We start from the raw sequence: 24,583 nt of genomic DNA, 5'->3' as shown, positions 1-24,583 counted from the left end.
CACTGCAGAGACTCTGCCAACTAGCACCCCGAAACCCAAACCATGATAACGCCACCCGCTCCAAAGGAAAGCCCAGCTGTGATCCGCTTCTTTGAACTGCGGCTCTCTTCTCTGCCCAGTACACATACGAGTGGCCCATCAACCAAACCTCCAAACCTGAAAAGAAACAAAATTAATTGCAGAATAGAGACAACGTCCCCTTTTCCCGAAATCCTTCAAACCATTTAGTTACACCAACCTGTCCGTCCTCACGTACGAGCGGAAACGCATGGATTCCCACCTCCCGATCCATTTGATCCGCTCGTCCCCCAAACCTAAACGTGCTGCCTCCGTCGCCGCCCCTATGCGGAACGAGTGCGTCCCAAATTGCTTTGGCTCCAAACCCAGCCTCTGTAAACCCATACGAAAAACCCGTAGAAACTGAAAACGGGACAACGCCGAGCCATCGGCGTGCATGAAAAAGCAACCAGCTATCCTTGGACGAACGTTCAAGTGCCGCAAGCTACCGGGCATGCCCCTGAGCCCGGCAACTCATACAACACCACCGAACAGCCTTTGCCGAACACTACATATGTCCACATCCTCGAGCAGTAATCCGCCGCCCCCCAACCTGTTGGCACTCACCATCTCCCCGATGCGGAAAGCACCAAAAAACGCCCAGACAAACGCCCCCGAAAATAGTGCTACTTCGAAAGGAGAATCACACAGCCCAAGTTACGTCCCCAACAGCCCTCGTAAAACCGAGAACAACACCGGCCGTCTCGTGTCAACGCGCCTCTTTCCCCTCCGAAAACCCCTTATCGCCTGGCGTATTACAAAATTCTTAGTGATGTCTTCCCACCCGTTGAATTTAAACACAAACGCCAAGGCAGACATGTACCTATCCACCATGGCCAGTGAAGCCTGCCTTGCGAACAAGCGACACAGTAGCCATAAAAGCACATCCACCCGCTGACCCGGCAAAAATTCGCCCCCTACCTGTTGCACCATCTCTTCCCATTCCTTCCAAACCATAACGTAAGCCGACCAAGTGCTCGGCGCTAAAGAATTCTTTATATACTCCCCAAGCATGACGTCCCGAGCTGCCACACCTCGTCCGGGCAAGCCTGCCCCTGCTCCTGATAGTAAGGCGCCGCTTCCCGGAATCGTTCCCACTGAAAACGAGAGAGCGCATCAGCCACCACGTTCAACAAACCCGGGATGTGTTTAGCCCTAAATACCAAGTTGAAAGACCTGCAGAGAAGTACAAACCGCCGCAGCAAACTTAACACCGGGGGGGATGATGCAGACAAACTGTTGATCGCCTGCACCACCGCCATGTTATCCGAGTGGAACACTATTTGTCTGTTCGCTAACACCGGCCCCACAATCTCACCGCTACTACGACCGGGAACAATTCCAGAAACGCTAGATTTCTTATTAGCGGGCTTTCTTTCCACGCCTCAGGCCACGCCTCGGCACACCAATTTCCTGCCAGATAAGCCCCAAAACCTATGCTGCCGGAAGCGTCGGTATACAGCCCCACTGCTTCCGTCGCCGCCGCCGGTTCTCTGAAGAATACCCTCCCATTAAAGTCCTGTAAGAACCGGTCCCACACCAGTAAGTCAGCCTTCATATCCGCCGAAACCCTAATGTAGTGAGACGGCAGCCGCACCCTACTCGTTGCTCGCGCCAGTCGCCTACAAAAAAAAAACCTTCCCCATGGGTATAACCCGGCATGCGAAGTTAAGACTCCCCACCAACGATTGGAGTCCCGCAGTGTCACCTTTTTAGCCCTCCTTACTGTGTCTACCAGCTCCTTCAGACGCACTAATTTGTCCCCCGGTAACCGACATTCCCCCTTTTCGGAATCGATTTCTAAACCCAAAAAACTAAGGCACGTCGTGGGCCCCACTGTCTTGTCCTCTGCCAAGGGAACACCGAATGAGTGTGCAACCCACTGAAACACTTCCAATACTTGCCTACACCGGTCCGATTCCCGCGGGCCTACGCAGAGAAAGTCGTCAAGGTAGTGCACTACCGCGCCCCCTGCCGATTCCTTCAATACCACATATTCCAAAAAGGTACTAAACTTCTCAAAATAGGCGCACGATATCGAACAACCCATTGGTAAACACAGGTGCTCAAAAATTTCCCCATCGAAACAGCACCCGAGCAGGTGGTGGCAGTTCGGGTGTATCGGAAGCAGCCTGAAAGCTGCTTCCACATCTGCCTTTGCCATCAGCGCCCCACGCCCCATTCTCTGGACCAACTCGACCGCCTTGTCGAATGACGTGTAGGAGACGGAGCTGAGGGCCGCGTCGATGTCATAATTTACCGATGCCCCTTTCGGGTACGATAAATGATGTATCAACCTGAACTTTCCCGCCTCCTTCTTGGGGACCACACAGAGTGGGGATATCCGTAAATCAGCCAATGGCGGCGACAAGAACTGGCCCGCCATCCTCCCCAGTTGGACTTCCTTGCCAAGCTTATCCCGCACTACCCCTGGGTGTTCCCGAACTGACTTGAGATTACCACACATCGTACCCGGTCCCCTGACTACAAAGGGGATAAAAAATTATTTCCCGAAATCCCCGCCATAAAAACACCTGCATCCGCCCTATTGGCGTACTGCCTTAGCCAAGGCAACATCACGTCTACCTTCACCGGGGACACCCCCAGCTGTAGCCGCGGGGGCTGCTGCCCCCCCAGATCACCCTCCCCCGCCAATCTTACCTTTTTTGAAACATCGGCTGGCGCCGTGAGCCCCCCGCAGCCGGAACACTCGTGTCGGAACCTGCAAGTATTTCCCCATTTGCAATGTCCCTCGTTGTACATCCAGCAGAAGCCTTTCTTTTGCCCAGCCGACACGGCTCCCCCTGTGGCCGTGCCGGCTGCCACAGGAAAGGGCGCAGCCTTTCGCGCCATCATAAGGCGCATCCATAACGGCAGATCCATTTGGTCCCACCGCATGCTCGTATTCACTGCTAGACGTTGGCGAAACTGTTCGTCATACCTCCACCATGCTAAACCTCCGTAGGTTCGATACGCATCTCCTATCCCATCTAAGTAACAAAAAAGTTCGGAACAACGACCCAGAGTCTTTTCCCCTATAACGCTAGCCAGAATACAGAAAGCCCTCAACCAATTCCCGAAAGTCTTCGGTATCTTGCGATACCTCCGCCTTTTCTCATCCTCCTCTTTCTTGGCATCCTTTTTATCCTCCTCCTTCAAGTCCAAGAACTCCTTGAGGGGAAGGAGGGAAAATATCTCCACAAACTCACCTTTCCATATCCTGTCCTTCACCTCCGCTTTTAAATGGCATCCTAGGGGCCCCGCGAAGGACACGTGCACGTTTTGCCGCGCCGCATCTGGGATATCACCGCACCCTTCCTCTCGCTCCGTACCCCCTTCAGCCAACCCCGCCGACCCCGCTGCGACGCCTGACTCGCCTCCGCCTGACCCCGACGGTATCGCCCCCGCGAGCCCAGACGCCGTGTCCCGACTACCTTCCTGTGCCCACACCCGCCCGAATTGCGGAGACGACCCCTCCTTCCCAGACCATGACTCTAAAAATGTTTTTAAATCGCTTAATAACTGCTCAGAGTGTCGTTTGTGTGGGGACTCACTGCTCGAGCCCCTGGCCGCAGAGGCGCCGTCCTTCCGTCTACCTTTCCAGGCACCGGAGCGTCCTGTTGTCGCCGACTCCCATCCGCCTGGTCTCGCCTCGAGACCGTAGGTGTACTGCTCCGCGACCTGTAGGGAGAAGAAATCCTGGGTAGTCTGTTCAGAGCCGGACCTACCCGCCTTTCCACCCCACGTTCCTCCCAGCTATCCTTTGCAACGCTCCGCCTCGCAGTACGACTGTCCTCGCAATGCGCTCTCCTCATCTGTTCGTGGAATCTCCTCTCTGGTGAACCAGATGTGCTACGCTGCCTCCTCCTCTCTCTATCCCTGGAAATGGACCTCCTGCAACAGGACCTTGCTACGCTGCACCTGCTCCGCGCCGGGGTCCCCTCCCTGCTTGAACTCCCTGCTCTGCTCCTCGTGCAGCTGCGCCTGACGCTAGTACAGCGCCGCTCTTCCCTCCTCCTGCTCCATGGGTCCTCCATGTCTTGAAGCTGCCTCTGAGAGCAGCCGGAAGGGCCCTCTCGCCTACTGCTGACGCTCTTAACTACCTCAACTTGGGGGGCACTTTGTATCCCTCCTGCAGACGCTGTGCCTGGCCTCTCCTCAGCCGCCCTTCCTGCCAATGCTCCAGTATCCCTGTCCTGGCAACTTGCCGTGTGCCTAGACCCAGTCTCCTCTTGCGAAGTCTGTCTGCCCCTGCTGCTGTCTCCCCTTCCAGCCCCAGCCTGGGATGTTCCTGCGCTGGCCTCGCCGCCCCAGCCTCCCCCTGACGCCTGAGGGGCCGTTTTTTCTCCAGCCTCTTTATCACTTCCCTGCCCCACAGTAATGCCAATAGTGGCCGACTCACCGGGACGTGTAGACTTGGAGCTGCCGCTCACGTGGCCTCCCGCCGACCTGGCCGCCGGCCCGGCCGCATTACGAGATTCCTCTGCTCCATTTCCTCTGCCAGCCGCAGAACCGCGTGGCGTAGGTCGTCCTGACGTCGTGCGCTTCACGGCCGTCCTTGCCAGACCGCTGCCGCGCCCGCCGGGTCGAGCCGTGCGCCTGCCTGGCTCCACAGCCAGGACCTCTCCTGTACCAGCGGACACCTGGCATCCCGCTGAAAGGCTCCTCCGACGCCTCGCCGCGGGCCCCGCGCCCGGGCTCAACCGCTGGGGTGGCCTCGTCCTCCGCGCCGGTCGAGCAGGCACCGCGGGAGCAGGCCCGGCAGCACCCAACTGCTGATGCAGCCATTCCAGCCCTCTGTCCTTCACTGCCGCACGGACTACAGCAAGGATCTCTTCTAACGACGCCATGGACCTGCAGAAACGACAAAGAAAAAGAACCTCGCCGACCTGCAACAATTTACAGGTAAGAGAGGCTCTGGTTAAAATGGCCCCTACTCTAACATGGCTGCTCTTTATACTCCCTCTCTCCACCCCCAAGCTCCATTACCCTAACCCAGCCCCCAAACACTAGCACCTGCCCACTCCCTGGCTCTGTCAAGGCCCACTCCCCCACTGCGTTGTTCCATGGGCTTCATTCTGTGCTGCGGTGGGGCAGTTTAATAAATGAGCTTAAAAAAAATTAGTTACTTTTTTTTGATCACCTGCTTTATATAACTAGTGTAAAATATTACATGACGTGTTGCTGGTTGCAAATAGCTGTGAATGGTGTTTTTATTTAGTGGGTATTAAATGTACTAGTTGGAGAGTGTGCCATGCCAGCCTCTTTGGCTTGTTGATCCAATGATAAAATCGTTGAGCTACATGAGGTAAAGAAAGCGTTAGAGGTTAAAGTTCAGTGTACTTAATTAGGTCTTGAAGCATTTTACATTTTGTAGAGGTCCATGCACTGACATGTCCCTGTGTAATAAACTTTGACGTTTCCCACTGTTTAAGTGCATTGGTCATTTGGAAGAACAATTAATGCAGCCTAGTATAAAAAAGGATCATATAAACAAAAAATTAGACGGAATATCTTACATATAAACAGTAGAAATTCTGGTGGTGTGAGTATTATTCCTATAATAGGATAAAAAGCAAAGAAAACAAATAATGGTGCAGTATCGTTTGTACTGATGGGAGGATTTGTATTATTCCCAATATGATCCCAATAAATTTGCACTCACAAACAAGGAGCCAATCAATATCCGGCTCAGATCATCAGCTTTGTGGGGTATCAGAGGTCCCACTCCCTCCTTTGTGTGTGCAGAGTCTTCCTTCAGTTGCAATAACAGGCATGCAGTAGTAGTTAAAGTGCTTTATTCCATAAAGTGCACATAAGTGATAAAAGTAAATAAAAACCTTACAGTCTGTACTGGTTAGTCCTGGATAAAATGGCAATACGCGTTTCGCCTCTCTAGGAGGCTTCCTCAGTTGCTGGTTTAGTGTCCATGGGGTTGTCGTCCTTTTAAGTCCGTTTCTTAATTCGTGAGGTGTGTTACTTCCGGGTCGCGCCTATTTCTTACGCATTTCCGGTTTGCGTTCCACCATTGGAACGCATAGGGGAGTTATTCGCTGACTTCCTGTATGTCTGTCTACTGGAACGCATCTTTGCGTTCCACTCCGCCGTCGATCTCCATTCCGGATGAAACTTTCAATGTCCATTAAAGTTCTTTATATAGTCCCAATACTATTAAACTCCACACGTTTCTCAAATGAAAAAATAGAAGGAGAGGGGAGACAAAAAATAGATGGGGGTAGTCAAGGGTCGAAATGTACTGTTTTTAACGGTTAAGTTAACCATTCCCTAATATCATAATTTTGTATTTATGTGTCCAGTGGATGTATAAAGTGTTAAAAAGTGTTGTCAAATGTATACCATTTCATACCCTTATTCTTATCCTTTATGTATCAGTGGGAGAAAGGCTTACCAGTATTTCTCAAATATTGCCAAAATTACCCCAATTTTCAAATGGATAGGGGTATAAACATAATGATAGGAATATAAACATGGTCATAAATACAGAGTGGGTGAGCGAATGGTCGGATATTTGTATGTCTCGGTGAAAAATCAGAAAGGTATAAAATGGTAATGTTAAAAATACATAAGGTGCATGCTATGCAGGAGTGTCAATCATAATAAAATCACTAAGGCATCCCATATGTACAATATTAAATGTATAGACTAACAGTCGGATACTTTCTCCGAACAAGAATAAGTAAGGTGATGTATAGAAGCTATTAGTTAGCAGGCAGTATTACACCCATAATCAACAATAAAAAAAGGTATCTCAAAGTCGTGTTATGCACAAAATATAAACCATAAAGAGGTTGTATATAGAAAGATGGGCTTTTAAAATTTTTTATTATCTAAAATGGCAAACTTCAAAATCTAGGTTGAGGCCATGGGGGACTAATGTTTTAAAATTATAAATAAATCTCATCTCTTCTTTTCCTAATTGTTTTATATAGTCTCCTCCTCTCCAATCTTTCTTTACTTCTTTAATAGCACAAAAAAACAGGTTTTCTGGGTTTTGGTTGTGTGCCTGTTTAAAATGTAGCGGAACACTATGGGTCTCCATCCCATTTCTAATATTTCTTATGTGTTCCGCTATCCTAATTTTGAGAGGTCGAATTGTTCTCCCTACATATAATAAGTCGCAAGGGCATTTGAGGATGTATATGATGCCCTTCGTGTGGCACGTCAGATGGTCTGTTATCGTGTAGGGTCGTTTTATTATATTTTCTATGTTTGTAAGGTGTCTTTTGTGGCTATTGGTGGTTCTGCAAGGGAGGCACATTCCACATCCATAAAAACCCTTGAGGTCCTGTATCAGATGGTTTGTTTTTTTGGGGCTTAAGTGACTTTTAACTAAATAACTCTTAAAATTTCTGGCTCCCCTATATGTAATTCTTGGTCGTGAAGGTAAAATCTTATTTAAAATAGGGTCGTTCATAAGAAGGTGCCAATATTTTTTAATAGTCTTTTGGATATTTTAGTTTTGTCCATTGTAGTTACAAATAAATGGTATTTCATTCTTATTGAAGGCTTCCCTTTTAGGTTTATATTTTATTAGTTCACTCCTCGGTTTCTCTTTAACTTCTTCTATATCTCTTTCTAAGGCTAGTGTATCGTACCCTTTTTCCTGAAATTGTTGTTTTATATAATTGACTTGTTCTGTATAATCTGTAACCTTCTTGCAGTTCCGTCGTATTCTTAGGAACTGACTTTTTGGTGCGTTTGCAAGCCATGGGTGATGATGGCAGCTGTTTCTATCAATATACCCATTCGCATCTACAGGTTTGAAATGGTTCTTTGTAATTATACTCGAATCTTGGATGTTAATGTTAAGGTCTAGGAAATGGATCTCCTCCTCACTGTATGTGCTGGTTAAATGAATTCCCCAATCGTTAGAATTTAAATACTTAATAAAATCCTCTAGTTGGTCTCTGTTGCCTTTCCAAATAAAGAAAATATCGTCGATGAAACGACAAAAGGCATTGTGTGTTGTTTTTTTTTTTTTTTTTTAATTTGCTAATTGCCTAAGCATCATGTCCAAGTTAAAATGCTAGTTTTGCAGATGATTGGTGACCTCACTGTCTATTGTATCATCTCCTTAATATTAAATATTTTTTTTTTTTTTTATAGAGTGGTGTTTAACCCCTTACGGACACATGACGTGTGACATGTCATGATTCCCTTTTATTCCAGAAGTTTGGTCCTTAAGGGGTTAAGGATATTTCAGCTTGACACGGCAGATATAGAGTAAGATACTGTACTTTTTAAAAGGACACTATAAGCACTAAAACAACTTTAGCTTAATGAAGCAGTTTTGTTGTAGTCTCAATTCTCTGTCATTTAGGAGTTTAAAGGACCACTATAGGCACCCAGACCACTTCAGCTTAATGAAGTGGTCTGGGTATCAGGTCCAGTTAGGATTAACCCTTTCTTCTATAAACATAGCAGTTTCAGAGAAACTGCTATGTTTACTTTAGGGTTAATCCAGCCTCTAGTGGATGTCTCACTGACAGCCGCTAGAGGCGCTTCCGCGCTTCTCACTGTGATTTTCACAGTGAGAAGACGCCAGCGTACATAGGAAAGCATTCAGAATGCTTTCCTATGTACTGGCTGAATGCGCGCGCGGCTCATGCCGCGCATGCGCATTCAGCCGATGACGACAAGGAGGAGGAGAGTACCCCGCCCCGGCGCTGGAAAAAGAGGTAAATTTAACCCCTTCCACCTCCTAGAGCCCGGCGGGAGGGGGGCCCTGAGGGTCGGGGGGACCTAGATACCCTATAGTGCCAGGAAAACAAGTGTTTTCCTGCCACTATAGTGGTCCTTTAATCATGTTGCGTGTGCAGTCCTGATCTCACCTCTCCTGCATGCAGGGGCATAACTAGGAATCACAGGATAGTTGGCAGTATCAAGTGAAAGAATCAAACAAGCACTCCTTGCTACACCCAAGCAATTTACACGAGTGGGATGTGTAGTGACTGAGTGTGATTGTGTGTTGGTTGTCTGAATGTTAGTGTATATGGGGTTTTATTAATACATGCATGTGTGGATATACACATGTATACATATTACTATAAATCACATGAATTGAGCAAAACTTTTTTTTTTAAACATTTTTAATCATGTAAAGCACACAAACTCGTACACATAAACATTCTCTCTCACACACATTCATACAGTCATTTTATTTATTTTTTGTATTTTTCCGTCCACCCAGCCACCTCTCCCTGGGGTCTAGTGTGGGTGAGGCTGTTGTGATCTTTGTTATCTTACTGCAATTCTTTGTTGCATACAGTTTAGTAATGCTAAAGTAATGCTAAATGTCACATTCTGGCTCCTGGCATCACAATATATTTTGGCAGAGTAGGTAGCCATCTGACTTGTTAGGTGTGTGAAGGTCCCCCTCCAAGAGCCTTGGCTTTTCTGTGAGTGATGTGTATTACTGTGTCTGTCATTATGTACCTGTGCGTGTGCCTGAGAATCATTCTGTATAAATGTGTGTGTCTGGGAGCATATGTGCGTACAGTTTTTGCATGTTTTATGTCTGTCGTCAGCCCACACTACACACAGCGACAGATAGAACAGCTTCTGCCTTGCAGGCAGATGTAACCGCTTCTCCCACACCAACATAAACAATATAAAAACAATAAATAGAGGATTTTACCACAGGTTATTGATTGAATATACCTGTACAGCTTTTGTTTTGTATAAAAGGGAGTGCTTGTGGTCTTTGTGTTGTGTTTATGGTGAAGCTGTGTTTCATGTATGGGAAGTGGCTGTGTATGATGATGACTATTAAGTAACTGTGATAGGGTAAGTAGGGGGTTGAGTGTGGCAAGATGAGAAGTGGTAAATGTGTTAAGGGTTGCATTTACCAGGGTAAATGTTGCAGGGTGAGTGAGCGTAACATGGTTGGGGGTGGGTGAATGTAGGGGTGACAATGGGTGATGGTTGAGGGGGGAGTGACCGTATATCCGTAGGATATTTAAAACGGTAAAGTAATTCCTTTTTATTTATTATTTTTGATTACATTTGCTCCTGCTTACCGCCTGTGCAGGAAGGGAAGAATAATACATCACCTGGTGGTCTGGTAGACTCCATGGCTTGGTGGGCCCATGTCTGAGCACGGGCCTTGAGCAGTCGGTTTGGCCACCCAATAGCCAGTGATTTAATATATGAGAAAAAACCAACTCCAACCACCATGATTTATTTTGCTTTTTGAAGTGGTCATGATGGTAGGTGTCTGGATGTGCAGTGTTTCATCTTGAAACATGGCACATCCAGAGATATTTTTAATTGTGCGCCGGGGGCGAGTTGCACCCCTGGTATCGGACATTGGTAGCCCAGAACTTCGATCCAGATTGCCTTTCTGTGCATGTTTTATGTCTGTCGTCAGCCCACACTACACACAGCGACAGATAGAACAGCTTCTGCCTTGCAGGCAGATGTAACCGCTTCTCCCACACCAACATAAACAATATAAAAACAATAAATAGAGGATTTTACCACAGGTTATTGATTGAATATACCTGTAAAATATATTAAAAGAGACACCATAGAGTAGTACAGTTACAATAACTTATTCTTCTTAAACTCTATATAGTTTAATAAGAATAAGTTATTGTAACTGTACTACTCTATGGTATATTAACCTGTGGTTAAATTCTTTATATATTGAGTACGCTCACTGTTTTCATATTGTTTTATGTGTGTAATAGGAGTGTACACATTAGGTGATTGAAGCACCATATTTTATCCTGCACTAATCCCTATATTGATTTATGCTTCTCCCACACCAAATGAAGTCCTCCCTCCACTCTGTTTTTTTTTTTTTTTTAAATATCCCATTCTCCTTTCTTCTCTATTTACTCCCTCTCATCCTTCCTTTGCTGGCTCTGAGCGCACAAATGCACTCTGAGCCAGTAAAATGGTCCAATCAAAGGCTCCTCTTACATCAGAAGGGGGTGCGCAGAGCAGGGCCGGGAACTTTGCCATGCATTGATAAAGGTAAGTAAAAGCCTATTTTGGAACATTTTTCAGCATTTTTTTAAGTAAATTTTGTAAATAATGCCAATCGGGCATTAGCCTTTTTTAGAATTAAAAAAGGGTTGTAGTACACCTTTAAACATTGTTTTGAGATCCAGCAGGCTGAACTTGATGGATGTCTCTTTTCAGCTATGTAACTATGAAACATCAGCACACACTGTGATTCTTACTACATGTTCAAGTAAGTTCCAAACAAAAAGGTAAGATGCTGAAAAAACACATACAATTGGGCAATATTTGTAAACTAAAAGAAACACTGCTACCATAAATGGACTCACAAAATATGAGGAATTAAAGGTCAGCACTTTTCCTGCAAAATTTCCATCTGTAGAGAAGTGGAGAATTGATCTACACAAAGTCTGCCATACCCACATGAAAATTAAATAAAGCAGCGAAAGTCCAAACAATCAGAAACCTTTGCTTTGCATGGATAGACTTCCTCTGGCACGATTGATTGTAAAATATAGTTTTGTTGTTTTTTGGGGTTTTTTCTTGCACATTGACTCGAGCTGTCATTTTTTTTTTTTTTTTGTATGTTCCTCAGAGTCTAATTTTAAGTTGTCACTTTTTAAGCACTTGAATATAGCTTTTTGATTTCTGTTCTAATTTGTGAATATAAATATGTGTGTGTATGTGTGTGTGTATATATATATCTCTGTTCAATGGGATGTGGTCATTATTCACAGTTTATTTTTATTTTAGGTATATTACGTATGTGGAGCTGTCTTGGACTCTACAGAAAAGGGCCTCATTCTGTCCCCAGGTTTCCCTAATAACTACCTCTCTGGATTTCACTGTGTCTGGCAGTTTTTTATCCCTACGGGATCCCGCTTAGTGATAGAAACACTGGATTTTGATGTATATGGGAATGCAAGTGACGATGGCCTTCCACTTCTTGCTTCTTCTGGCTTCACCACACTTACTACAGATACAAAGGCCAGTAACGATGCGGTTTACACAGAGGCTTCTGTGGTGGATATCTCTGAAAGTGCAATACATCTGAAAACAACAGTACACGCTGCCTTCCCAAATGAAATTAACAAAGAAATAGTTATACCTAAAGAGAGGTGGGATAGAACTGATCAGGGAGAAAAACCAGTAAGAGCCTTCCAAAGTTTAACAGCGGAAAAAGCCAACCTTAATGAAGGAGCAGGTACATTACAGAAAGGAGACATTTTAACATCCTCAAAAAGTGATGGCAGTCTGGGAAAAGAATCCAACAAGCTCTTGGATATCCCAAATCCCTTCACTGGTAAAATGACGGAACACTTTGAAGGTTACTGGCAAGAGCAGAATAAGGGTGCAACTTCATCATCCATAGTGTTGGGTGATGGAAGTGACCAGACCACTTCTCCTCCACTTGTTGATGTCTGCCCTCACGACGTTCTGTACATCTCTGACCTTATCACTTTCTCCACGCAGTTTTGTGGCTCCAACACTCCACTAAATAAAGTTTTGGTCTTCGGATCAAATGTGGAGATGGTGGAAGTAATTATGGAACTAATAACCACCACTGACCGTGGCAGAGGTTTTGCAGTACTATTCAGCTACCAGAACCAGACCTCTGTGACGGCGATGGGCGTCATGGAGAGGCAGAGTAAAGAAGACATCATACTCTTGGCTGTGACATCTGCTACTATATCCTTTGCTTTGGTTCTGCTGCTTGTACTGTGCTTGTCTTATCGGTAAGAAAATGTGATCAACAGGAAAAGCGTTGTGTAGAGACACTGATTATGATAACCTAACATATTTATTTTCTTTTTCTTTTATTTATTTATTTTAATACAGAATAATATAAATTTGCTCTACTATTGCAAACTAAAGTTAGTTAAGGGAATAAAGAGCCATGGATTATGTTATGGAAAGTTGAACATCTCCAAATGTATGTTTTTAGGGCAAGGGTAGGCAACCTTTATCATTCCAGATGCTGTGAACTGTATGTCCCCCTTATGTTTTGCCAACATTCGGGCTATAAGAGCATCATGAGAGATACCGTCCACATCATCTAGAGTGCTTTAAGGGATTTATGCTTCATAGATTTCAGTAATTAAATTACTAAATAATTAGTCATGGTGAGTTGACAACCTAGCTGCAAAATTGAAGGGGTACACTTTGGGGGTTGCTGTAAATGTTCAATGTAAATCCCTAATTCTAGTAAATTAAATAATCTTTGATTTATGAAATGATTAGCAAACCCTGTTCGTATCAGTCTTCCATTGAAATTTGCTTTTTATCCAGTATGAGCCTGTGTTTGGTTTTTATTGCATGTGTCAATTGATGTTGATAGTTGAGCTCCGGTTAAGGCTTTTCCCCCTTCTTATTGTAGTAAAAAAATAGTTGTACAAAATCTCTAGCTTTTAGGGTAATTTGTTCTGCTATACATTCTTGGCCACCCAATAGCTATCCAATCACATGGAGGTGGAATGACGTCAGAAGCGTAGTGCATACCTGGGAAAACTAATTTGCTACAACGCTCCTTGTTTTTCGAACTTTTGAAACTTGGCTTCTGTTTTGTATACAATGGAGGATCAGCAATGACCACTAAGCGGGCACATTGATGGCACAGTTCTTATTTCCATGGAGTGGCATTTTTTGGCTCACCCCTTCATTGCTGTGAGTGAAAGGGTGACTTGTCATGTCGCCAGGGAGTCTAAGTGCACTGGGCCAATGTAAACTGGTTTGAAAGAATGTCCTATTTTATCCTCTCTGGGCACAAACAAAGGAAACCACAAGAAAACAAGTTCACATAGATTCCCTAACCTGTTGCCCCTCAACACATTCTTTTTCACAATGGTTCATGCAGCTTCTATCTGATTTTATGTTTAGTGTGTGCCTATTCTCTGTCAATTTAGCTTGCGGGACTTAATATTATTGGCAATTTCAAAATGACTCTGTGTCCTAAAATGCTTTATTCATAGAATGACTAATGCTGTGCTGTCGGACAAAAAAAAAAAGTAACCCCGATTCTATGGGATATAATAATTTTGTGTGGCTGGGGTTTGAAAGGGTTTACGAAAGCATTCCCCCCCCCCTCCCCCTTCTTTTAGTGAAATGCAACTCTCCTTGTTCTCATGTAGCCTGGGTTTCAGTACTTTTCTTATTTTCTAGATTAGTATTATTATGGAAACACTGTATTAATGTATGTTCCTACTTCTTCTTTGGTGATTCAGACAGAAGATGTGTCCCAAGAGAGATCACAGTATTGAACAAGTGACCCCACATCTGGTAAGTAAAAAATGTTGTATTTGTATATACTACAGTGTTAATACAGCCCAACATGTTCAACTATTGCAAATAAGTTTGGAAAAAGTTAAATATGACCATAGTGCGAGACAGCAAAAATGGTTGGTTTCGAGAATTGTTTTTGGCTTTTTCCTGTACTTTTAGATTGCCAGGTATAGAGGATCCTGCCCGGCTTACAATCTGTTTATATTGTATAGTCTTTTTTCTCAATTGTGCAGCGCTGCAGAATGTCAGCACTTTATAAATGGCAGTTGTAAATAAATATATTTCTCTACAAACATGATATGTCTTATAGTGCAATTACCAGATATTACCATTAACATGGTCTAAAGTCATGAATTTATTAAAGGACATAGAGGTGAATATTTCTTATGTCTTTAATCTCTCAGCTGCAAAGAAAGCGTTGGTGTAATAATCGAAAAATAACCAAACCCGGTTAGGGTTAACCTGATAACATATCAGCTAATAACATTGTTCATCACACATACCATCATGTAACCTTAAACCACTGTGATTTCAGATGATGCTTCCGAATGCAAAAATCAAATGGAATAGAAACCGTATAACAAAACAGTAAATCTTAAAAACAAAACAACCCAAAGGGCAATCGTGATCGTTGAAATGACGTACAAGTTGAGATCCGACTGGAAATAATCTTCACAAATGTGATGGGATGAGTCAAACTGAAATTAGAAGAGAATGTGAAATATTGTCAAGACCATAACTAGAGCTACAATCCAAATAATTGAAATACTTCAGTAAATACTCAATAAGTTATAATAATAAAAAGCTGACATCACATCAGAAAGTCAAACAAACAGTATTGGAATGCAGAACACTAATCAGTAATCAGCATAACCCAGGTAGTACCTGACAAATCCATATGGTATCTATGTGAAGAAAACATATAAAATGGGAGAAATCATCAACAATAATGAGTCAGGGAGGGTGAATATCAATAAAATCACGACTTTACGTCATGTTAATAGTAAAATCTGGTAATTTTATTAAGACACAGAGGCTCGTATTTGCTAGTTTGCAGCTCCGAAATAAGGAAAGTAGTAAAATGTGAAGTTGGTCTGAAGTAAACCTACCTGAACATGAATTCTCTAGACTGCCTCTTCACTGCCTTCAGCAGGTCTTAAAGTTGAAAACCCAGAGAAAAAGATTTGTGTTCATGAGGGGTATCATGGCCTTTCAGAGGTGTCAATCCCAGCAGATTTCATAATCCTTTTTACTTATTGTGCAAGAGTGATCGTAGATACTGGATGATGAGGCTTACGTAAAGCTACAAACATCCCGGGGCGAGAAATATTACAAAATGTTGCTGTTATTCTCAGAGGCAAGATACTGGACTAAATTGTAATTTGTATGGAAAACGCAGATAAAAACTGATTTCATAGACGTTTTCATCCTTTGAGAAATATCAAAGGAAAAGCCATCCGGTGTATAAGAGAGCGCAGTGAGGCACAATACCCAGACATCGGAAATACATGAAATTGCTATCAGTAAAGCGGCATAACCTATTTTGCAGATTATTTTTGTAGAGACAACGCTGTTATTCGGCTACAATTCAAATAAAGAATAATATTGACATCTCAAATAGATGAGTACCTAGGTTGTGGAGGGAGTGCAAATCCATTTACAAATAAAGAGTTGTTTTCACACCAGGGGAACCATCAAAACCACAATGACCAGCTGAGATCACTGAACGGTAGAGCTTTACTGTGGAATGGGTCGAACCAACATCAAAAAGTCAAGTGATGAAACGGATATATGTTAAAAAAGTTGAAACTGGATCCACATGTTTTTCCATTCACGAGTGAGTCCAAGAATTCCAGATTAGGATCGTAGTGTTCCTGGAGCCCGAGCTCCATCCAAAAGATCGAACATCACTTGAGGACCATCAGGCATGTACCCTAGTCCCCAGAGAGCAAGCAAGGCAAGAGACGGAAGTGGCCATGAAGTAGGAGAGGGTGAGGAGTGCCTCCTGGGTCCAAAAGAATATCTGGATGGGAATGGAATAAACTCAGCATGTCGACGGACATCTCCAGAAGCTTTGGTTGCAGTCCAGAATGATGTGATGAGAACCAGTGATGATCAATACCTCGTACCCTACTTCACCTATGAAGATATCTGCGAGAATGGAGGGAAGGCATCCTTTTTCATTGTTCCCTTCTTTGAGGGAAGAGGGCCATTGTTGTGGAAAAACAGCCACAGTGAGAGTATCTGGATCCAGTCTACAGCTGTAGAAGTGGGGAAGATGAGGGTTCAACCAAGACGCGAATAGGTCTATGTCTAATGGTCCCCATAGTGATAGGAGTGGAAAAAATACTGAAGGGTCCAGTCACCAATCGCTGGAATCCATCAGGTATCTGGAATTCCAATCCACCACCACATTGGACATCGCTGGAATGTATTCCACCTGTATTGATATGTTGCAATCCAGGCAGAATTGCCAAAACTCCTTATCCAGATCCACCAAGGCATGTGACTAATAATCCGTTTATGTACCTTAATGGAGGCCTCAAGTAGGCTACATAGAGCAAAAGACCCCGCCAGGGGCTCGAGACAAGCGATTTTCTCTTGAGGGGACCACTTCCACGCGCCCAAGTCGATCGCACTTACATCGGAGTCGACAACTGTGTATGGACTCAAAAAAAAAAAAAAAAAATCACATCCGTTCCAAGTCTCCATATGTTTTATCCACCAAGCAAGGTCCTCCTTGATGTCACAATCACGGTGAATAACATCAGAGTAAGACATGCCGAGTCACAAATTTCTGGTCTTGAGACATTGAAATGCCCGATAGTGAAGAGGACCTGGAAAGATGAATTGGATCGAAGCGGAAAATACACTGATCACCCTGGATAATTGCCCAATGGTTATGAGAGAGCGAGACAACAGTATTCTGGTTTCTCTTTTCAAGTACTTCATCTTGGCATCAAGTAAATTAAGAGAACCCATGATGGAGTTTGTCGAAGCCCAGATTCCATCAGTAGGGTGGGAACAAGTACGGACTTTTCCCAATTGATGATTTAAAAAAAAAAAAAAAAAAGTTTCTGGAGTAATATCACTGTACAGAAAATATGATGGTGGAACACGAGAGTCAAAATTGGTACTTAGCTGAGGGATCCGCTGCAATATAAGAGAAGTGGCTTAGGGTTACATGATGGGATATAGGATGAACCATGTTCTTGGCTCGTGTTATTTTTTTAATTTTTTTTTTTCTTCTTTATTTTGGGTGTGCGCAGAGTTAACAATTAGCCTTGGTGTGCCACAACAGCAACATCAGGTACAATTGGTAAACATTGGTAATACATGTCATGGCATTTATTGTGCAGGCACATTTTTAAATATGATTTCTTTTGTCGATTCAGCAAAATGTACATGTCATGAGAGGATATGCAGAGGAGAGACAAAGGAAGAGAACATGACTGGTGCAGCGATTATGTAAACAAGGTTATGTGTACAAGATTCTACAGTTAGGTTCATGCTAGGATGATTAACGCGGTGATTGTACTTCTCTCATGTCTGCCTAAACTGTGATTGAGTGGCTCATGTGTTATATGGTTAACCCTTTCTAGGTTTATTTACCTTTCTACAGTTGTGCATTAATTCCTTTCTTTTGCTGCTGAAGGATTAAAGAAAAGCAAATATTCACCTCCGTGTCTTTTAATAAAATAAAAATTATTATTATTGGTATTAATATAGCGCCAACTAATTCCGCAGCGCTTTACAATAAAAAGGAATTTAACAAATGAGACCATAACGAAGTGTAACCGGAACAATAGGTAGACGAGGACCCTGCTCAAACGAGCTTACAGTCTAGAGGAGCACTGATTAGTGAGTAAATTAAATTATTTATTTAATTGTTTCTAGAGTGGAGCTCAAAATGCAGCCTTGGATGTCAGTGAGCTACAGCAAGTAGTACCGGGAGAAGATCTGATTAGGGAACAGGAACCGGACAGTCGGGAGGAAAAAGGTATGGCATATATCGCGCCTACCCTAGATATGTACTGAAAGCTGTTAATATTTTTTTGTACAATTCTTTGTACAAAGTATAATGAATTGTGTGATTGTTATATAGAATGGGCCTTTACAGAAACACAAATGGGAATACCAAGTCCACTTTGACTAGTTCATCTTAACAGAATATTGTGATGCTAGGTTAAGTTTTTGGCTCTGAATTCTATTTATGATGTAGCACATATAAGCCTTTAAAGGACCACTATAGTGCCAGGAAAACAAACTCTGTTTCCTGGCACTATTGGGTCTTTAGGTCCCCCCCATTGCCGGGCTGAAGGGGTTAAACACTTACCTTTCTCCAGCGCCGGGCTCCCTCGGCGCTGGGGAACTCTCCTCCCTCTCCCAACGTCAGCTTTGATTGTGCATGCGCATCAAGAGCCGCGCGCGCAATCAGTCAATAGGAGAGCATTTCTCAATGCTTTCCTATGGACGTCAGTGTCTTCTCACTGTGATTTTTCACAGTGAGAATCGCAGAAGCGCCTCTAGCGGCTGTCAGTGAGACAGCCACTAGAGGCTGGATTAACCATATTGAAACATAGCAGTTTCCCTGAAACTGCTATGCTTACAGCTGCAGGGTTAACATTAGATGGACCTGGCACCCAGTCCACTTCATTGAGCTGAAGTGGTCTGGGTGCCTATAGTGATTCTTTAAGCATGATTCTTTAAGTTTGCAGCTTTCCAGTGCTTCTTAATGAAAAGGGATTGTCATTGAGCAGGTTGCAAGACAGGTCTGCACTAGCCCAGTACACCTGCCACTTCCGTTGAGCTAAAATGGAAGCAGAATAAAACCTCCCAGGCTGTCTGAATGACATTTCTGCCCCCAATTATAAAAGTTCAGGTTTCTATTAAAATCATCACATTTATAAACTGTTGGAAAAAAACTCCAGACTCATAAAGTACTTCAGCAAGATGCAAAGTTCTATATCTGCCACCCGGCGCCCACACTTTTACTTTGCTCTGCAATTTTCTTTTTTTTTTTTTCTTTTCTATCTTCTCTATGAGTTCCTTTTCTGTCGTTATTCACTTCTTTGAATGTTCTCCTACTTCTATCCTCTTTCTTTATTTTTCTCTGCTGATTTTATGTGTCTCTTCCCTATAGTTTCATCAGTCTAAGGGGCTTTGGCATTGTCTAAATAATTTCTTACCATAAATTCCAAGCCCATTCCCTCCGCTCTCTCTCCGCTGCTCCGGTGCGTTTATTGTTTTATTGAAGCAATTCCATACAACCTCCTGCGTTTGTCGGCTTTTGTGGAGTGGAATTCATGCTTCTCTGTGTCTAGGACTGGGGAGAGTGGTCTGTTTCTGCTTGTTCTGGCTTACGCACACTGTGTTACTATTGTGCTGTTATCCAGTCAGGGAACTCTCTCACTGATTATAATCTAAGATCTCTAACTAAATAATAGATCTTTCTATATATCTAAGATATCTGTCTGTCTATCATATCTATCTCTTGTGGGAATGCAATGAGCTGGTGTTTACATTGATTATTCGGTCACAGCATTCATTTATTGACAGGTCAGTGGAGATCTTATTACTTCTGTTGATCACCAGCAATCAAAGACCAAGTGAGGTGTGTCTCTGTTTTGGGCATACCTCTCTTTTCTGAATAAATCCAAGTCACATTGAGGTCAGTGGCAACCCTAGTGACCCCCCTGTCTCTTGTCTTGCAGCTGCAGACCTATCTAAACAAACTTTGCAGGAGGATCCCTCCTCTTCTATTGCCACTGTTACAAGTGATGATGTTTTTGTGATCTCAGACCGCAATAACCGAGAGAATTTCAGCTTTACCAACTACCCAAAGGTATGTACATATTGGATGGACAGAGGCTTTGTTTCCAATCCAGCAAAAAACAGACCATGTCCTGACAACGATGACTTCTTACTTTTGAGATCTCTGCTTGTTTTGTTACCTGCTTTCCTACATTTCACATGGGCCACATTGTTGTTTTGAAAGAACTAGGAGGAGTAATTGTTCCCAAAAAGGCCAACTACTACTGAAATCTATACCACCATGTCTTGACCTATTGAGCTACCGGTATGTTTGTAATTATACAAGACAATAAAAGACTTATTTGCACATACTCATTTAAAAAAAAATGTTTTTGCATAATACAAAAGTACACAGACACAAATGTGTGCAAGGATAATTCAAACAATAGATCTTAAGTAAGTGATCATCAACCAAGTAGAGGCTTATGTACACACTGGATCTAACATATATATATATATATACACACACACACACACACACACACACACACAGAGAATTTAAGCTAGAATCGAGATGAGTGTTCATCTAGATATGGCGTTCGATCGTGGCAATGGCCACTAGGGATTCTGAGTTGGGGCTGCGAGGTCCTCAAGACGAGGGCAGACAGTAGTACAAGGCATGTCTAAGCCCTGACAGTGAATACATCACCAAGGGAACCTGTTCTAGCTTTCCTTCTTCAAGGATTGAAATTAAAGCTATGTAGAGGACCACTACAGTCATGCTGACCACTGCATCTCTTGTCTGGGTGTAGTAGCCCTGTAGTTTTAATATTGCAATGTAAACATTGCAATTGTTCATACTTTCTTGTTGCTTTTTTGTACTTCATTTTTTCTGGTACACTTATATGAAAGTCAAAAGATGCACTTGGCATCTACCTTCTTTTAAGGGCATTTCCCATTGTCCGCGACTACTGTCCTGTATGACATTTTTGATCTGCTCTATTGCTTTTATTTTGTGGTTCCCAAGTGCTCCACCTTATTTTTTGTTATCCGTATCTGTTTTCTGGTGTATTGAGATAGGGGGTCTAGCACAAGTGATCTACAACCGCTTTTTGTAAAAAAATAAATCTTTATTTTTGTAGTGCTTAGAGTTACAAATCGCCACGACAGCAGATAGAAGCCGATGGAATAACAAAGAATAGACGGTTTCATGGTAATCATTGACAGCACAATTTTTTAAAAGGGAGCAGGCTAGGTATAGATGTCTATAACAGTAGTTTTATTCAAGCTGGTAGCTACGAATGGTAGGATAGACATTTTGAGTAACATCAAGAACGTATAATGGTAACATATGATATACAGGCTTAGGTAATACGCTATGGATCCAATGCGACATTTCCATTCTATTCAGTGATTCGTTGTATTGTAGGTTACATTACGTTAGTCTCGATTAGAGTCCTGCATAGCAAGTTGATCCCAGTGCCTATGCTTACGTTATTATAATGTCACCGCTTATGCTAAACAGGCTAGTCTGACCATCTATTGCTGCCTACCATGTTAAGTAATCACAAGAATGTTAAGATCAACGTTTGAGCTACATGTTAGGCAGATTCAATGTTAACATTTCTATATGAGCAGGTGTAGCAAATCCTGCGCTTATAATGCATGCCAGGCAGATGAAATGAGAAAAGAGTATCAAGGAACATGCTACGGCATGTTCTAAGGCAGGCAGGGTATTCTCTCAATGTGGTATGACACTGCCATTGAGAGTGAGTTAGTGACATTCGCTTACTGGGTATGTTGGTATGCTTGGGGATCCAGAGACATGCCACTGTCCAAAGATATGCTGAGCTCAATCATGTTGTATAACCACTTTAAACAGAATAGCACGGTAGAGGCAGACAAAATTATACTAATAAACACTTTAAATCATGTTACTAATGTCACAGAGCTTGCTTGCCCCAGGAGGTGTCCTCCAGGTTCTGTCAAGAGGGAAAGGGAGCATCAGGCCGGTGAAATCAGTTGAGGCAGGTTGCGCAGATTCCGGCCAGTCAGGCAACATGGGGTGATGTGACATCATGATGGTAACCTTTGCTCAGTTCTCTTTGTGGGAGCTGTGCGTGGTGATGTAGGGAGGTCATGGGCCCCATGGTGCTTGCCTCTGAGTCGGTCAGCCGATACCCGCTGCGGGCACCCCATCGAACTGCAGTTCATGAAGGGGTTTCAAGCTTCTGGGCGACTGTGTGGTCGTGTACGGTTGTTTAATCCCCTGAGTGGGAGTGCCCAGGTACGCTGTGGGATTTCGGCAGAGTTCCACACTGGGTTCCGTCTGCTTCTTTCTGTGTAGTTTCTTGTGCGTGGCTGAGGTGTGTGTGTGTGTGTGTGGTCTGTTCCGCCTTCCCCTTGGGGCCTTCCTCGCAGCTCGAGCCCCAGCTTGGTGCTCAGTGTGCGAGGGGTGTCGGTCAGGTGAGTGGCTGCTTGCGTGCAGTGAGGCTTGTTGGAGCGCCTGGCTTTCTAATTTTAGCCAAAAGGCATTGAAGATGGCCTCCAGCTTGTCCTGTAGCTCGGTCTGATGGCTGGGAAGGCGCATGGCTTCCGCCATGTTGGGTAAGTCGGCTGGCTTGCTCGGCATCACCTCTCCTTCTCTCTGTGTCAGAGTAGGTCCTTGATGGAGTACCTCTGCCATTTTGCTAGTAGAAGGTGAGGCAGGAGCGGCAAATCGTGTGCTCTGACGTTGGAAGTCGGCACAGCAGGGATCGGGATGACCCCCACCAGTCCGGAGGGAGGGGTATGGGGGGTAGAACGGGTCTCTGCTGCTACTCGGCCACCACTCCCAGCAGGGCCTGTACTAGTCCGCCGGTTACACAGGACCGAAGCTCCGCTATCGCGGGTTACAAGAATGATCCGATTGGTGCCCAAGGAGTTCGGGATTAACGTGGGTGATTTTGAGTCGCTGACACCTCGGTATCTGCAATATTTAACGGAATAGGGCAATTTAAATGAGGATCCCTATTCCCATGCTACTGCTTAGCATGGCATCCAAGCCCTGACCCCTCTACAGCAGCTTTTTATTGTATCTATTTGTGTGATATCCATATATTGGGGAGTGTGTGTGTGTGTGTGTGTATGTATATATATATATATATATATATATATATATATATATATAAACACTGTATATGCTGCTTGGCACTCCTCCAACGTATACAGCAATTTATATTTAGCCTGGGTGCAATCTCGCGTTGAATATATACAAAAAATGAAATATAGGGAGCACTCACAGGTCTCAAAATAGTCATGCAAATATTTTATTTTTTTTGGTCATCACAAAATTAGCTGTGCTTACAGAAAATCTACGTTTTGACCCATTCGATTCTTTATCAAGATCATGATTATTTTTGTCTATTTTTGCTTGCAATATATTGTTTGATTATATTGAGTTTATGCAGCTGTGTTTATGCATGTAGGGATAAAAATGTAAGAAGTGGATGGGATAAAGGGATGTCAAAGGTTTGAGAGGAATTAACGTCAGAGTTTGTTTACATTGGGTATTTAGTGTTCAAAGGATTAAAATTGTGAAAGGAGACCATATATATAGGTATAACTGGTGTTTAAAATTGTTTAGTGCAATAGGTGGGATAAGTTTAGTGTTGATTTTAATAGGAGTTAAACCGAGGATTAAAGGTACACTATAGTGTTAGGAATACAAACGTGTATTCCTGACACTTTAGTCTTGGTGTGGCTGTTTAGGTCCCCGGCCCACCTTGCTGCCTTTCGAAAAGGTGATTTTACCCACCTGTTCTTCCACTCAGCTTCCGTAGGAATGCATTGAGGGCTATTGCGCATGCAATTAGCACATTGCTGTGCCAATCAGCATCTCCTTATAGAGATGCATTGACTCAATGCATCTCCATGGAGAATGCTCAGGGCCTCAATGCAGAGCGTGGAGATGCTGAACACCAGTGTTACCCAATGTGCAGCACTGACACAGGAAGCACCTCTAGTTGTTGTCTAAGTGACTGTCACTAGAGGTGTTACTAGGCAGCAATATAAACACAAGATTTTGGAAGGGGTTACATTTAGGGTTAGGGAAAAGGTTTGTTTACTAAGCAAATATCCTCTCAAACGCTACCGGACTTTCCCTGCTATGTCTTCTGTAGTCCAGTCAGTCTCCTGTGATTCATTACAGGGATGCAGACATTGTTATACAGTTTGCTTCACTCAGTGCTGTTCCTGCTCCTCTTGCAAGGCACTTCCTGTGAAAGAGGTTATTAGTGTCCTGATGGGAAATGATCCCTTCCACTTCCTGTACAGCCACACACTGAAGGAGCTGGACAACACTTATTTTTACACTCTCTTGCATAGGAGGTTGACTGGATACAGAGGACACTGGCCAAGGCTTCTGATATTTAACTTTCCCTTTTAGAAAACTCGAGCTCCAAAAAGTCACATTACAAGTGCTGAAAACAGGCGCGTACCTCCCAACCTCTGGTGTCTGTGAAGC

General features: G+C 43.7%; 1 protein-coding gene across 2 annotated transcripts in view; it reads left to right on the top strand.

Moving 5' to 3' along the window:
• LOC134610973 (uncharacterized) overlaps nucleotides 1–24,583 on the top strand; it is a 40,828-nt gene that overhangs the window by 10,049 nt on the left and 6,196 nt on the right. For both annotated transcript variants that reach the window (XM_063454412.1, XM_063454411.1), the window contains exons 2-5: nucleotides 11,800–12,782; nucleotides 14,268–14,322; nucleotides 18,223–18,325; nucleotides 20,040–20,170. In XM_063454412.1, coding sequence (XP_063310482.1) covers nucleotides 11,800–12,782; nucleotides 14,268–14,322; nucleotides 18,223–18,325; nucleotides 20,040–20,170 — 1,272 coding nt within the window. The remainder of the gene's footprint in view (nucleotides 1–11,799; nucleotides 12,783–14,267; nucleotides 14,323–18,222; nucleotides 18,326–20,039; nucleotides 20,171–24,583) is intronic.

The sequence above is a fragment of the Pelobates fuscus genome, chromosome 5 (genome assembly GCF_036172605.1).
Source record: "Pelobates fuscus isolate aPelFus1 chromosome 5, aPelFus1.pri, whole genome shotgun sequence".
Taxonomy (NCBI): domain Eukaryota; kingdom Metazoa; phylum Chordata; class Amphibia; order Anura; family Pelobatidae; genus Pelobates; species Pelobates fuscus.
Note: the sequence above shows the minus strand (reverse complement) of the source record. Positions and strands in the feature narration are given on the sequence as shown.